General features: G+C 36.4%; 1 protein-coding gene across 1 annotated transcript; it reads left to right on the top strand.

The window, feature by feature from the left end:
* The first annotated feature begins 5,103 nt into the window (after nucleotides 1-5,103).
* Nucleotides 5,104-15,309, top strand: AUG6 (HAUS augmin-like complex subunit). Its single transcript, XM_028069088.2, has 13 exons — nucleotides 5,104-5,545; nucleotides 5,633-5,689; nucleotides 5,775-5,869; nucleotides 6,587-6,737; nucleotides 7,129-7,254; nucleotides 7,403-7,559; nucleotides 7,978-8,038; nucleotides 8,121-8,382; nucleotides 12,373-12,498; nucleotides 13,302-13,460; nucleotides 13,563-13,809; nucleotides 14,161-14,634; nucleotides 15,025-15,309. Exons 1-13 carry the CDS (start codon nucleotides 5,330-5,332, stop codon nucleotides 15,063-15,065), a joined length of 2,172 nt encoding a protein of 723 aa, XP_027924889.1. The 5' UTR covers nucleotides 5,104-5,329; the 3' UTR covers nucleotides 15,066-15,309.
* The last annotated feature ends 839 nt before the right edge of the window (nucleotides 15,310-16,148 follow it).

Here is a 16,148-nt window from a genome sequence, read left to right as displayed (position 1 = left end):
AGAAGGTGATGAGTGGAAAACCGCTTTTAAGACCAAATTTGGACTATATGAGTGGTTAGTGATGCCCTTTGGGCTTACTAATGCACCTAGCACATTCATGAGGCTAATGAACCATGTCCTTAGAGAGTGCATAGGAAAGTTTGTGGTTGTCTATTTTGATGATATCTTGATTTATAGCAAGAGCTTGCATGAGCACATAGACCATCTGAGGTCTATCCTTACCATCCTTAGGGTAAATAGTTTGTTTGCTAATAAAGAGAAATGTACTTTCTGTGTAGATAGTGTAGTTTTCTTAGGTTTTGTTGTGAACAAAAATGGGGTCCATGTTGACCCTACAAAAATAAAGGCCATCCAAGAATGGCCTACTCCTAAAAATGTTGGAGAGGTTAGGAGCTTCCATGGTTTGGCAAGCTTTTATAGGAGGTTTGTTCCTAACTTCTCTACTTTGGCTTCACCCCTCAATGAACTTGTCAAGAAAGATGTATCTTTTAATTGGGGTGAAAAACAAGAGTCTGCTTTTCAACAACTCAAGGAAAATCTCACCAATGCACCCATTCTAGCTTTACCAAACTTTTCAAAAACCTTTGAGCTAGAGTGTGATGCATTCGGTGTAGGAATAGGTGCTGTGTTGTTGCAAGGAGGGCACCCAATTGCTTATTTCAGTGAAAAACTTCATGGTGTCTCCCTCAACTATCCCACCTATGATAAGGAATTGTATGCCTTAGTTAGGGCCCTTCAAACTTGGGAACACTACCTTGTGTCCAAAGAGTTTGTCATTCATAGTGACCATGAGTCGCTAAAATATTTGAAGGGCCAACATAAGCTGAATAAAAGACATGCTAAGTGGATGGAATTCTTGGAACAATTTCCTTATGTGATAAAGTACAAGAAGGGCAAAAGTAATGTGGTGGCTGATGCCTTGTCTAGAAGGCACACCTTGTTTTCAAAATTGGGAGCCCAAATTCTTGGATTTGATCACATTCCAGAAATGTATAATCAAGATTCTGAGTTTTCCTCTACTTATGCTGAATGTATGGAAAGACCTCAAGGAGGTTTCTATGTGAACGAGGGGTATTTGTTTAAAGAAGGAAAAATTTGTATTCCCCAATGTTCACAAAGAAAACTCCTTGTTCAAGAAACACATGAAGGGGGATTAATGAGCCATTTTGGGGTAGAAAAAACCCTAGGTCTTTTAAAAGAGAAATTCTTTTGGCCCCATATGAGGAAGGATGTCCAAAGGCATTGTAATAGATGTATTTCATGCTTACAATCTAAGTCTAAAATAATGCCTCATGGATTATACACCCCCTTGCCTGTTGCTTCAACCCCTTGGGAAGATATAAGTATGGATTTTGTCTTAGGACTCCCAAGAACACAAAGGGGTTTTGATTCCATTTTTGTGGTGGTAGATCGTTTTAGCAAAATGACACACTTTATACCCTGCCACAAAGTGGATGATGCTAGCAACATTGCTAGGCTTTTCTTTAGAGATGTGGTCAAGCTTCATGGTATACCCCGCACCATAGTTTCTGATAGAGACACCAAGTTCCTTAGCCACTTTTGGAAAACACTTTGGTCAAGGTTAGGAAGTAAGCTTAATTTCTCTACTTCATGTCACCCACAAACTGATGGGCAAACTGAAGTTGTTAATAGGTCTCTGTCTACTATGTTAAGGGCAATTTTGAAAGGGAACCACAAATCTTGGGATGAATGCCTTCCCCATATTGAGTTTGCCTACAATAGAGTAGTTCATAGGACTACTAAAATCTCTCCATTTGAAGCTGTTTATGGCTTTAATCCTCTCACTCCCATGGACTTGCTACCACTTCCTACATCTTTTGATTTTATTCATAAAGAAGGGGTGGCAAAATCTGATTTTGTTAAAAAAATGCATGAAAAGATTAAAAGCCAAATCCAGCAACAAACAGAGAGGTATGCTAAGTACAACAATAAGGGGAAGAGGGAAATGATTTTTGAAGAAGGGGATTGGGTGTGGCTACACCTTAGACAAGATAGATTTCCTAAGCAAAGGAAGTCTAAACTTAGTCCTCGAGGTGATGGTCCCTTTAAAGTGCTGAAAAGAGTAAATGATAATGCGTATAGGCTAGAGTTGCCTGAAGGCTATGATGTGCATGCCACCTTTAATGTTGCTGACTTAATACCTTTTGCAGGTGGTATAGATGATGAGGCAGAGACTACAGATTTGAGGGCAAATCCTTCTCAAGAGGGAGGGGATGATGAGAAGCCTCGAGCCAAGGGACCTACAACAAGAGCCATGGCTAGGAGAATACAATAGGAATGAGCCTTAAATGCGCATGCAAGGCCCAAGATGAACTTCACATGGGCCAAGGAAGATGTGAAGACCTAGCCTAGGACATTTTGCTTGTAAATACTAGATTAGGATTTTATTTTGGGCTTTGTATTTTGGGCCCAGTAGAATAGGATTTTCTTTGGGCCATGTATTGGGCCTTAGAGGAAATTGGGCTTTAGAAGTAATTTTGGACCAAAATGGGAATTGGGCCAAATGGGCCAAGAGTAGTGTGTCTACTCTAGAAAAGCCTAGAAGCTTCTCAAACTTGCTCTTCAAGGATGAGAGTTAGCTTCCCATGGCAAGACAAGTGTGACTTGCTTAGGTGGCAAGTCACACCTCCCACATGTTCCTTTTTGGCTCCAAAATTCAACTTTCTAGACTCCTTTTTCCCTCCACTTTTTGGAGACCCCTTGGTCTCATTTTAGCCTATAAATAGAAGGCTTAGGAGATGTATTTTTCAGCTTGAAATTGAGTAATGAATTGCTGCCCAAATTTGTGCACAAATCTCTTTTGAGCTCACCTTAGAGTAAACTCTTCTCTAGTTTACTCTAGTCTTCTTCCTTAGGAGTTGGCCTCACCTCTCTTAAGAATCCTTTCACCTACACCAAACCAAACACCTTAAGCTTCTTTCCTTCATGCTTCCGCATCCAACACCATCCATGGAGCCTTCATTCTTCATGCAAGCTTCAATGAAGACAAGAAGAAGCCATCAGATGGGGCACCACCATGAACTCCCACTAACAGGAGTCATGGAATTACGTCCCGACCACTGAAGTACGACTAGAAAGTCTCACCTAGAGACTTATAGATTTATGTACTGACCACATACCACATATATTCAAACAACCAAATAATATTAATCATGCATTTAAATCTCATGCCAACCTTTGTACCCATTCCTCATCCATATTCCATGTTGAATCAATAATAACTCATCCTTCCCAAACCACGAATATAGAATTGTACCTCATGCCGATACCATGTCAAGAGTCATCCTTTCTTATCCATGAATCTTTCCATATCTCATATCAAATCCATATCCAACTCATCATATTCAATACATGAAACCAACCATACATGTAACATGCCCAAATCATATTGAACTCATCCATTACAGACTATAGATTATCTCATTCATACATAATCACCCAATTCATATTTTAAGAGCAAGATCAACACAAACATAGAGCCAACAATTCAGAACAAAGAAACAACCAAATAGGCCGCATTCTCGCACAGCTTCTCGCTCAGGCAGAAAGGCCTCGCTTAGGTGAGAGGGACTCTCGCTTAGGCGAGCTCTTTTCGCCTAGGCGAGAGCTCGACATCAAGAACAATGGTCTTCAGCTCCTTCTCGCTTAGGCGAGACTTCCCTCGCCTGAGCGAGACACTCGCTCGCTCAAAGCGTGGTTAGTCGCCTGAGCGACAACTCGCATGAAATGGCCTGGGCGAGCCTTTCTTAATCTCGCCTAGGCGAGACATGCTCGCTTGGGCGAGAAAACCAACACTCACCATTGTTCTCTCGTGCAACAATCACCCAAACACGCTCCAAACAGTTCAAACATGTATTCCAGCAACTCATATTCACACACAGTCTATTTAATCATGAAATAAACGTACAACAAGTAGATCTCACGGAATATACAAAAGGATCTAGCTTCCCTTACCTGAAAATAGTTAGAACAGGACCTCGACTCTAAGCAGTGGGCATGGCAACTCACGAAACAACTTAAGGAGCTGGAAAAATTTAAAGGAACAATGGGGACATAAGTTACCCAGAATAACAGTAGCAGAAAATGCAAGCACGGATGATGAAACACTTACGTGGAGAAGAAATGAACTGGTTCGAACTTGCTTGACCAAGGTGGTACCAAACCCTAGCAGAAGGGGACGGCTGCAGCTCTAAGGAAAAAGGGGTTAATTCTGAAAGCGAGTAGAATGAGTGTGGTAGAACAAACTTAGGATTTTTGGTTCTTTATGGGCCAACCTTTTTAAATTAAGACATAAATAAAATGAAGGTTTTACAAAAATTATATTTTAAAATACGACTTAAAATCTTGTTTTGAAGGGAGATTTTACATTTTTAAAAAGAATAATATTTTAAAATGCAATTAACATTATTAAAAAAATAAAATCGTGTTTTAAAATATAATTTAGTCATATATCATAGTTTTTGAAACCTATCCAGTTATTAATTTTTTAAAATTCTCCTCAAAAGACTTAAAATTCAGGATAAAAGAACTTCGTTCTGGAGCTTTAAATTAAAGCCTATTTCTGACGTGAATCATTGCGTGAAAGTAATTTTTTTACAATAAAGTTTATAAAGCCACCCAACAAAATCTTCCTCCTTACCTGTCTTATACCACAACTAATCAATAAAAATCCAATTATATAACATTAATTTACAATGATTTATTTCACGTAAAACCCAATTAACCAATCAAAATCCAATTATATAACATTAATTTATAATGATTTATGTTACGTAAAACATAATTAACCAATAAAAATCCAATTATACAACATCATTAATTGGGAAAATTTTCTTTTTCCGTCAAAACTGGTATAATTTTTTAACAAGCATTTATTTTTCTGTATTCAAATTCGAAGAACTAGTCTGAGCGTTCCAAGCACGACGAAACACTCCACCTCACGTAACCCGAAACGACAAGACGTGCAACGATAGAATTGGGCCGGCATCGAACGACGTCGTATCTCATTTCCCAAAGCGGTGTAATAGCAACCAATTTACAAAACCCAAACTTCCCGAAATTCCAAACCCAGCCCTGCTTTTCAAATTACGGTACTGCTCCGCAATTTCGCACGTTACCAGGGACCTCAACCCTGAAAATATAAAACAACAAAAATCAAAAATCGAAAACACAATTACACATCACGATAGACCAGGATCGGAGGAAGAAAACGAAGCAACCGAAACACACACAGAGAACACCGAAGAAGAAGAAGAAGAATATAAATAGAGAGAGAGATAAAGAGAGAGAGTGTGTGTGAGAGAAGGTGATGACGATGGACAGAGAGAAGGAGAGAGAGATAGAGCTGGAGAGTGCAATGTACACGAATTGCTTGTTGTTGGGACTGGATCCGGCGATTATCGGAGTCGGAGCATCCAACGCGACTCCTCGGGTCGGGCATTTCCGTCACTCCAACCCTAAATTGGGGGAACAGCTTCTCTACTTCATCCTTTCATCTCTCAGAGGTCCAATTCAATCCGCCAAAGTATGTCTCAATCCACTTTCGCTACTAGTGTCGTTTCCTATATGATCTCTCGCTCTAACTCTAACCCGCGTTTTCTCGATCTCCCAGGATTTCGACAAGGTCTGGCCGATTTTCGATTCCGCGCAGTCGCGTGATTTTCGCAAGGTATATCGATTTTGTTTTTTTTTTTTTGTTTTTTTTCTATTTTTTATGTAATTTGAGTGAATGTGTTTGGATGGCGATGGAACAGGTTGTGCAAGGGATTATCAGCGAGCTTGAGTCGCAGGGAGCGTTACCGAGGAGTAATTCGAGGGTTTCTTCACTTGCTACGTGCTGTGGACCTAGGTTAGTGTGTTTGCTTGTGATTGGTTGCGTGATGCTATGCTGATTTGTATTTGCGTGTAGTTGGCTGTCTTGATCCCTCTGAGTAGGGGTAAAATGAGTTTGATTTAAGGGTCTTGTCTTTTTAGCAATTTGGTGCATTGTTGATGGATAGATATCGATGTAATCAGTGAAATCTTGGACAATTTGTAATCTGCTAACAGTTTAAGAATTATTTGAAGAATTGCTGAACTGAACAAAGTAGCTAGAGGTATAGAGTGTACGAGACCTTTGCCCTAGATAATACTTACTGTACTATTAACGGTAAAATCCTTGGTTTATGATACTGAATGCTGGTCGGTAAAGACCTAAAACGAGCATAAGCTAAGTGTTGTAGATTAGTGAACATGCAAGACAGGATTGGTAGTTAATGCATTTGAGATGGTACAAATAGAATATGGCCTAAAATTGTTTGGTCATATGAGGAGAAGACTAATATAAAGCCATAATACGAATAACTGATATGGTGGAAGACAGGTAAAGAGAGATCAAGAAAAATTAATTGAATTAAAACGGACTGATCTTAAAGACTTGGTTTATTCTGTCGGAGCCAACCTTGTAAGTTAAAGCTTTTGCTATGTTGTAATAGTAGTCGCATATGGTAAGTTGGTAATTGAAGTTCATTGTTTGGATTTTGTTAATGACAGTTCTAAAGTTATTTAAGTCTACATTCTGATGTAGGTTTGTTGAGCTTCTATGGCAACTTTCTTTGCATGCTTTACGAGAGGTTCATCGAAGGACATTTACTGCTGACATATCTTCTAATCCATTGCCCGCACCATTGACTGATGTAGCCTTCTCACATGCAGCTACTCTACTTCCAGTTACAAAGGTAATGGTGGTATTTCTTAAAAATGTTAAGAATGAAGTGACTATTGTTATGTGGAATCTGTGCATGTGTTGTTGTAATTGATGCCATTATATGATTAGTTTGGCATGTTTTCTATATAATGCCAAAGGGTCATTCTGACTGTTTTGAAGATTTTTTTGTCCTTTTTGTGTAATTGTTTTTCTAAATTGAAGTCATACAAAGTATCAATAATACGTTAATTCGTTTTTCTAGATTGAAGTCGTACAAAGTATCAATAATATGTTGTCTTTGTGTGTTTCCTATGACTTATTTTCATATGCAAATACTGATGAAAATGGGAAAGAAGAGTTTTAATTCTATGTTGATTTTCTTGGTCTTTAAGTTACTCAATTGAGTCTTTGGTCTTAAACAGGCAAGAATAGCCCTTGAAAGAAGAAAGTTTCTTAAGAACGCAGAGATGGCTGTACAACGTCAGGCTATGTGGTCAAACTTGGCTCATGAAATGACAGCCGAATTTCGAGGTTTATGTGCTGAAGAGGTATACCGATTACTAAATGCTTTGTACCAAATCCGTCTTGCATAGTTATGTATTGTGTATGCGTATATAGTTCATATCCTCTTTCCCGTCAGGAATATTCCTTATGTATTTGTTACTTATGCAATTACAATATAAAATCTGAATTCAGGCTTATTTGCAACAAGAATTGGAAAAACTCCATGACTTGAGGAATAAAGTGAAGTTGGAAGGAGAGCTCTGGGACGATCTTGTCTCCAGTTCAAGTCAGAATTCCCATTTAGTTTCTAAGGCCACTCGATTATGGGAGTCTTTATTAGCCCGTAAAAGTAAGTGCAATTATTAATACTGCTCTTGCACTTTCCATGTCTAATGGATCATGTTATTCTAGTGAGTTTGATTTCTGATATTATATCTTTACAATTGTATTTCGTATTTATGAATCAAGTAATAGTAAGTTTTTGCTCTTCTGAGTGTATTCTAACGTGATTCTGCCATTTTTGTGGTTTAGCTATACAAAATCGTAAATATTTGAAGTTTTTATTTTTACTTTATCATTTCTGATATCCCCATTACATTTTCCATGATGAGTGTTGATGATAAACAATTGGTATTGGTATCCTTTCAATTATGATATTAAGATTCCATACTTTGTCTCTCCATGACCTAGAATCCTCTTTTTTATATCATTTTTTGACTGTTTTATAAAAGAGAATAGCTTATGATGATATTGAGCTTTTGATACAGGTCAACATGAAGTCCTTGCATCTGGTCCTATTGAGGACCTGATTGCTCATCGAGAACACAGGTAATGTTGTGATGTAGCCTTCCTTGCCTTTCTATACATGTATTCCAAATTACCAGCTTACTTTTTGATGCAAAAATTTCAGGTATCGAATTTCTGGATCATCTTTGCTTGCAGCAATGGATCAGAGTTCTCAAGCTCCATATTCAGATGTATTATCTGGTCAGCCTGGGGATTTGTCTGCTATTGATAACAAAGAAGAAAGTGATGGATCACATTTTAGCAATGAGACATTAACGATTGTGGATGACAGAACTGGAAGAGTCCACCAAACTGTTGATGTGGCAGAGGTTATACGGCGATGGACCCATGCCTTGCAGCGTATCCACAAACAATCTCTTCATCTGGTATGCTCTTATAATTCCTTTCTTTCAAGCTTGATAGGATAGCTTCGACCTTGGGTTTGACTTGACATTCAGCTAGACTGTCAAAGTTCACTCTCCAAGTGTATTATTTTCACTCAGATGACACCTAGATGATCCTTAAAATCTGAAGCTGTTGAATGAATGCGAGAAAATAAGGGGTAAAATAAAATGAACAAATGTTCTTTACTAAAATTGCTGGCTGCGAGAGTCATCTACTGGTTAGCCTGAAGAACCCATGTCTTGCATGCTTTGAGGCAGGGAATCTGGGTTCCTCTTTACTGCTTTGGGTGTCATTCTAACATGGTGGATGACAATGTTTTTTATCTCTTTTGTCCTCTTCTTTTGTATCTTCATTTTTTGATCCATTTGGAGAAAACGAGGTGAGGTTTAAATGTCAAGTTTGAAGTACCTGGTCAAATTTTGGCTATTATAGCTGTATGTGTAATAAGAGACACTTATATGCTTATTAGTGATATGGGTAAAAAATAGTTTAATGAACAACTTTTATAAATAGGGAATCATTAGTAAATTTAAACCTTTTGAGCACAAAACCCTGTAAAAAATATTACATTGAGATTCCAACATTGAAAGATAGGAAGTTTATTGATGTTAAATATTACAATTTTTTTTTTTTGTTTCCTTATCTATTCCCTATTATTGTTAATTAGTATATTAGATAATCATGAAAGATTGAATCCATGATTCTGGAGATCGAATCCCTAATTCAGGGAATGAATTTATTGTCATAGCGATATAAATAGGAACCTTGTACATTGAGATTATTATCACAACATATTGAGATTATTCCTCTCCTTTTCAAGTCGGCATTAGAGTTCCCAATCTTGGGAGCTTTGATTTTTCACTTTTCTCATTTTTCAACAGTCTTCATTTTGACCCCTTCTTTTCATTCCGTCACTATTCATTGCTGGATTTTTTTCCCAGCATCCATACTAGGTGAATCGATGGCCCTTAATTGATGTATCCTTGAAAGACCTGAGCCCTAAATTGCGGTCATATGTGCCATTGTGTGTCAGCATTTTTAGCATTTGTAAGCCACGGGTTGCCCTACCAAAGTTGGAACTTGACGAGACTACCACCCCTGGACTTGTTGACCTCTCCTCTCTGTTTCAAGGTAGGCACGAGTGTTGAGGTTTAACCCTAGGCAAACCCAACCTTCCATGTGCTCTTTCATGAGTGTGTATTTGATGATGGTTGGAGAAAAAATTTCCGTGAGTAGCTAGTAGCCAGGTCCACCCCTTTACTACCCCTGACGTCTAATGATCTTCTTGTGCTACTAATAGCTATTTGGCTCAATGGTCAAAATTATCTTGTGCTGGCACAATTTATTCGTAGGAAATTGAAGGGTAAAAAGAGGTTGAATCATATTGAAGGGAATGCTCCGAATGAATTGGATCTTCAGTTTGAGTCATGGAAAGATGAAGACTCTCTCATTATGACATGGTTATGGGGTACCATGATATCTGGAACTATGGGCCCTTTTCCACCACTAGGCAACTATGGAACAATCTTCATCATACATGCTCTCTGAAGCAAGATATTTGTACCTAGTATGAGTTGGAAAGTAGAGTCTTTGGTTCCAATTATGATTCTGTCTCGGTGACTGATTACTGTGAAAATATTAATAAATTAAATTGATTAACACTAGAATCAAGAACATCCCACATAATATACCTATTTTGCATTACAATTTTATTTGTTTTTTTGTTTTTTTTAAATGTGTACATTATATTTCTTTTGACCACAATGTTTCCACCATAATTTGTTATGGTTTCTGTTATAACTTTATAAAAGATTTTTTGAGTCTTTGATATTTTCCGTTATTCGATATGAATAACACTGATACTTGGAGAGAATGATGCTGAAACAAAAGCTGACCAACATCACATGACATCATCCCAAACTCATGGATCATAGTTCAAAAATGCACAGGGTGATTTCTTAAGGCGATACAAGGACATGTGAAGACAACATACTATAACAAATGACTCCCCCTTAACAACAAAATTGAGGAGTTTGCTCCTTTTAGACTTCTTTGTCAAGATCATGTAGAAACACATTCTTCATGTCAAGCTAATATAGTGCAATTTAAAATGGCTATAGTGAAGAAGAGAAGTTGGATAAATGTCATTCTAGTTACATGAGGAAGTGTGAACGTAATCTTGGCCGTAAATTTGTGTGTATCGTTTGGCAACCAGGTGAGCTTTAACAATTAGTTTTTCCATCAAGTCCATTTTTAAAAATTTTAAAAGCATCACATCTAACGGCTAATTTGTTAGCTGCAAGGGGAACTAACACCTTAGTACCACTACATTGAAGGACACACATCAATCATTATTTATCAGTGCTCTGGGTGAGATAAAACTTTACCTAGAGATTTAGAAATAGGAATAAAAGATAATGAAGACAAACAAGTAAAGTGTATAGGGCAAAATTATGATAACTTAAGTTAGTATAGTAGGTGAAAGGGGTGCAAGTATAACATATATCCTTTTGAATAGCAATAGGCTAATCATTTTTCAGAGGAGATGACTAGATTCGGAGTGGGAGATAGTGGCATGGTAGGAACAAGCATTATGAGAAGACCTTCACTATATCATTATTTGTTGAATATGGGTCTTGAACAAGAATGTCAATGGGCCATGGATGACGTTGATATACACCTAAAGAGGTGCTGGGAAGCATCTTGAGGCATGGCAAAATCATTTGTTAGTGATGGAATAAGATTCATAGAGGTGGGAAAATGACTGCAAATGTTTTGATAGGAAGGATCGAGCATGTAATATGGGACTCAAAGTGACATCAACAAACAAATAATGATTAAGATTAGGAGAAAAATATTGATAGCCCTTTTGAGAATGATGATATCCAAGAAGGCATACATGAACGATTGAGGAGAAATTTTATCTCAACCTGGTACAAATATGTGGTACCCTAGAAAAGAGACTTCAACAAATGCAATATTGATTAAAATCAGGAGAAAAAACATTGATACTCTTTGAGATTGATGATACCCACGAAGACATTTGAACAACAAAGGAAAAAGTTATAACTACAGGTTGAGAAGAGATATCTATTTTTATGTTCCACTGCTCCATTTAATTGAGGAGTATGAAGGCAAAGTTTAATGAAGAATACCATCGGATACCATGAACTACACAAATTGGTTAGATAAATATTCACAGGTTTTGTCATTTCGAAAAACATGTATGGATCTACCAAATTGTGTTTTAACATCATTAGATAAATTTAAAAAATAGAAAACACATATGATAGACTTTTCATTAACCAAATCTAGGTATATCTAGAATAATCATATGTGGATGTAACAAAATATTTAAAAAACCAAAAGGAGTAACTATAGGAGAAATATCATAAATATCAAAGTGAACTAAAGAAAAGACAAAACTTGTTTACTAAAACTATTAGAAAAAGACCGACAAATATGTTTATCTAATTGACAACGCTCACAAATCATACTTGACAAATATTTAAACTTGGCATGGTCTTCTGCATTTTTGTCTAGTGAGAATGTCCTAATTGTGCATGATTATGAAATATATCTCGCTTATTTCTATAATTATAATTATAACACATAATAATACCTTAGGAAAAATATTGTACTCTTTAATCAAGATAAAGGTTCTTTTCTTAACATTGCCGTTTTGTTAGTGAGTAAGTTGTCCCGAACCATTTTAGTGTGCAATAATATAGTTTTTGCTTTTACAGTCCAGACTTTGAAAATTAAGATAATCAGGCTTTTTTGCTCCAAATACTTGGTGATTATTATTTATTGTGCATTAATTAATTCTAATTCTCCTTTCTCTCGACCATAATTATTTTCTTTATTATTCAGTTGATAAAAATATTGACAAGTAGTAAGTTGATTCATGTCATATTTGGTTATCTTATTTATTGCTTAGAGAAACATCTAAACCATACCATGATCTGTAGGCAAAAGCAAATGATGGAGAGGGTCCAGATATATTGCGCAGTGGACAGGAAGAGGGTTCAAGTGGCCATGCTGAGTCTTTAGCAGCAACCCTTGCAGAGCATCAGCAACATTTAGCTAGTTTCCAGGTAATGCATTGAACCATGTTTTAATTTAAGCTAGATTCTACCAAGGTTGGATTTCTTTCTAATGCAGTTTATACCAATTTGATGTTTATATGTAGAAAGAGAAATGATGTCCTTGTCCTTGATATTTTTTACTACTTAGTTAATTTTCCTTTTCGGGACTTTTATTGTGCATTAAGTTATATTTATTTACCGGAAAATTTACTTTACTTAGGAATGTACTGCTTACAAAAGTGGACAAAAAGTTTTGTTGAGATCTTTTTAGCATGCCCTTTGTGTACGACGGATTAGATTTATATATAAATTCTTACATTTTTTATTTGGTGGACGGAAAATTTACTTTGCTTGTGAATGTATTGTTTATAAAAGTGGACAAAAAGTTTTAATCAGATGTTTTTAGCATGCCCTTTATGTAAGAGGGATTAGATTTATATTAAATTCTTACATTTTTTTTAGTTGGTGAACTGTATCTTTAAGATGAAAACAGAACTTTATTTTCCTTGTTTGCTTTCTTGTTCATAATTATTGCTGTGTCTGTGGCCAATGTATTGATGCAAATAGATGAGTAAAATAAGTTAGCTTTATTATTCAGCATATGGCGCTGGTCATGGAGGCATTGCATTCCCTTTTAGTTAGCTGCTGGTTTTACACTTAAACATTGATGTATATTTTAAGCCTACTTTGCTCTATCTTGTCATCTTTTTTGCAGGAGTTGAGTATGTTGTGTAGAGTTGATCCTTAAATGTTGTTCCTATACAAGAAAGATTCTTCTAGGAATTTCACACAGTTGCATGTTTAATTTGCAGGTCCTTATTAACCAACTCAAGGACGTTGCTCCAACCATACAGAGGTCCATATCAGAGTGTACAGAAAAGGTTAACTGTATAGCCGCAAATCTACCTCCAATGAGCAGACACAATGGTCGGTCAACGTCACCTATCCAGTCACAGAGTAGTGGGAGGATGGTATTCTTCTATTTTAGTATAATGTGATTGTTGGTTTAGTCCCTTCACAATACCGTGTCTGATTTTGCCCCTATTGTTTCCGTATCACTTTACATTGTTTAGGACAATAGCACTGATGATGTTAGTGAGGTGACTTCAAGATTATCTAATATTCAGCTTGACAAGGTTTCTATTAGTCCTCCCACTTTAAAGCTTCCTCAATTGTTTAGCTTGACCCCATCTTCTGGAAAAGCTGGAAATGTCCAAAGGCGCCAGAGTATTGCCCCTCAAACCAGCCAGACTGAGAACCTCTCTGACAGCAAATCTCTGGATCCTCCTTCAAATAATGAAGTAGCGAGTTCAGCTGAAGGTATGCTTCGTCGTCCCAAGAGTTTTGTCTAAATGTTTTGTCATAAAACATCCTTGAGCCTCCACCCAATTTATGCTTTTAGGAGAGTTGGTGCTTGGCATCGTATCAAAAGCCTCTATGACCAAGTGGTTCAGAATTCAACCCTTGGCTCCATGATTCCCATTCTTTGTAATTCAATTAAGCTTCAGCACAAAGGAAAGTGAGTTTGTGCACCGTCCATGCTTATCCTTAAAGAACTCTTGCTTGAGCTATGTTAAGAGCTTAAATTTTTATTGAAGCTTATGATATTCTTTTCAAGGGTATTTCATCGTTCTGTTAGACAAAGTGGCTGATAATGGCTTTGTTTTGTAGATAGTGACAGTTTGTATGTCCAGAATTTGAAGAGGTCGGTAAGGGAAGCAGCGCTGTCGTTGCGGTCATGTAATTCAGATTCATCACGGGATAGTCAATCTGATGGAAGTTCTGAGCACTTCTTTGTACCCCTTTCAGAAACCAACTTTTCTCATTTAGATGCCGAAAAAAGGGGAGCTTCATTGAGGAGCAAAAGATTATTTGTATCACAAATGGATGATTCCTTGCTTGAGAGTCATTCATCCGGTGGGCATGGGGTGACCAAGTTTGATGAACTTCCAGATATGTTGAATGATTTGGAGAGGCTCTCCGATTATGACAATGTAAATGGGTTTCTCTCGTATACTGGGTCAAATGCAACATCTGATGCTCAGCGGTCAATTTTTGACTTTGAGGATACACAGGATCAAGTCTTCTCACCACCACTCTTAATGGATTCATCACTTTTGACAGATTCATTTGAAGACCTTCTGGGTATGTTGAATTTTTCACGCACTGTTTTGGTTCTTAGCATCTGATTTTTTAAAAATGCTCTGCTACTCTGAAATACAGAACAGGAAGTAAACTTTGGGGGTTGAGGGAGGAGTGATTTTTAAGGACATTTTTTTGTTTCGTTATTCTTCCTCCATAAAAAAAGGTTTTCTATGCTCCATCTTTTACAGAAGAAATTACATTTGCCTATATATATATATATATATATATATATATTTTCAGCATACACTTCTTTTTTAATAAGGATATATTTTGATTTTGTTTGGTTGTTTGGGTAAAGGGACGAACATGTACTTGCCCCTCCTTCATGCAACATGTACTTGACCTCTCGTATGTTGGTTATTGAGATAGGAATTTGTTGTTGCATTGCAGCTCCCCTGTCGGAGACCGAAACGGCCTTGATAGACCACTGAAAAACTAAATTGAAGACCATAATGGATGCGGTGGATTGGTATTCTTTTGTTGGGATGTACACTCCATTCACCTTGTAGTATAACACGCTACTTGTATGACTTTATTCTTTGTTTGGCATATTTTAACCATCTGTTTACTGTTGAAACCATGAGTGACCCGTGTTCTTCATTGGTATGAAATTCCAAAATGCTAGTTCGGTTGAAGGGTTAAGTTCTCTTCAACCAACACTTGAATTTACGTTAACATTTTCATCCACTGTTTGGCCTGTTTTGTTATTCATATACATATCTTGCTATGGAATCATGGTGATCTAGTGACCAAACTACTTACGGGCTTGACCCCGTCTTTATTTCTTTTTAGTTTCCAAAATTTATGTGGATAAATAATTAAAAAACACTAAGATAATGGGGAAATAGATGGACGCAATTTTTTAAGTTTTAAAATGGATATTTACTCTACTTTTTCTATAGTGTTTTTAAGTCATTATTTGTTATCTTTATGTTTTAATGGTGTAATACTTTTTCTATTTTATTTAAAAATTAACGTTTAAATATATACAAAATTGAAGAATTTGTAATAACGAATGGCGATTGATTTAAATATTATGAATTAGCAATACAAAAAAGAATTATTATATCGTCTGATAAATCTAAAGAAATAGTTTTGAGAAAGTATTTTTTTCATTTAAAATTAGTTATCAAATATGTGGTTAAAATTGTTAATTTCTTAATACACTGGTACACCAAAATATTTTTCATTGGAAAAGTTCACAAGACCAAGACCAAAATATCCATAAAATCTTATGGGTTAAGGCCGATTCATGGACCTTCCTTTTTAGTATGAAGAAAATATAATAAACTATTAACTTTTGTATATTTAACAAAAACCAAGACTAACTAAGATTAAGTGTAACTGAGAAGCAACATAAAAGACAATTTATCCACTTCTTCCAATTTACCATCACTGTGGTTTAAACATTTAGAAAACATATTAGTAACCCAAATAATAGTCCTTCAGAAGGACAAAAGAAAATAAATAACTAAAGCCGCAATCAATCATCAAATATGTTTTAGATATATTTA

Source organism: Vigna unguiculata, chromosome 4 (assembly GCF_037176805.1).
Source record: "Vigna unguiculata cultivar grain cowpea cultivar isolate G323 ecotype 2 chromosome 4, ASM3717680v1, whole genome shotgun sequence".
Lineage (NCBI taxonomy): Eukaryota > Viridiplantae > Streptophyta > Magnoliopsida > Fabales > Fabaceae > Vigna > Vigna unguiculata.
This window is presented reverse-complemented; position numbering and strand designations above follow the sequence as displayed.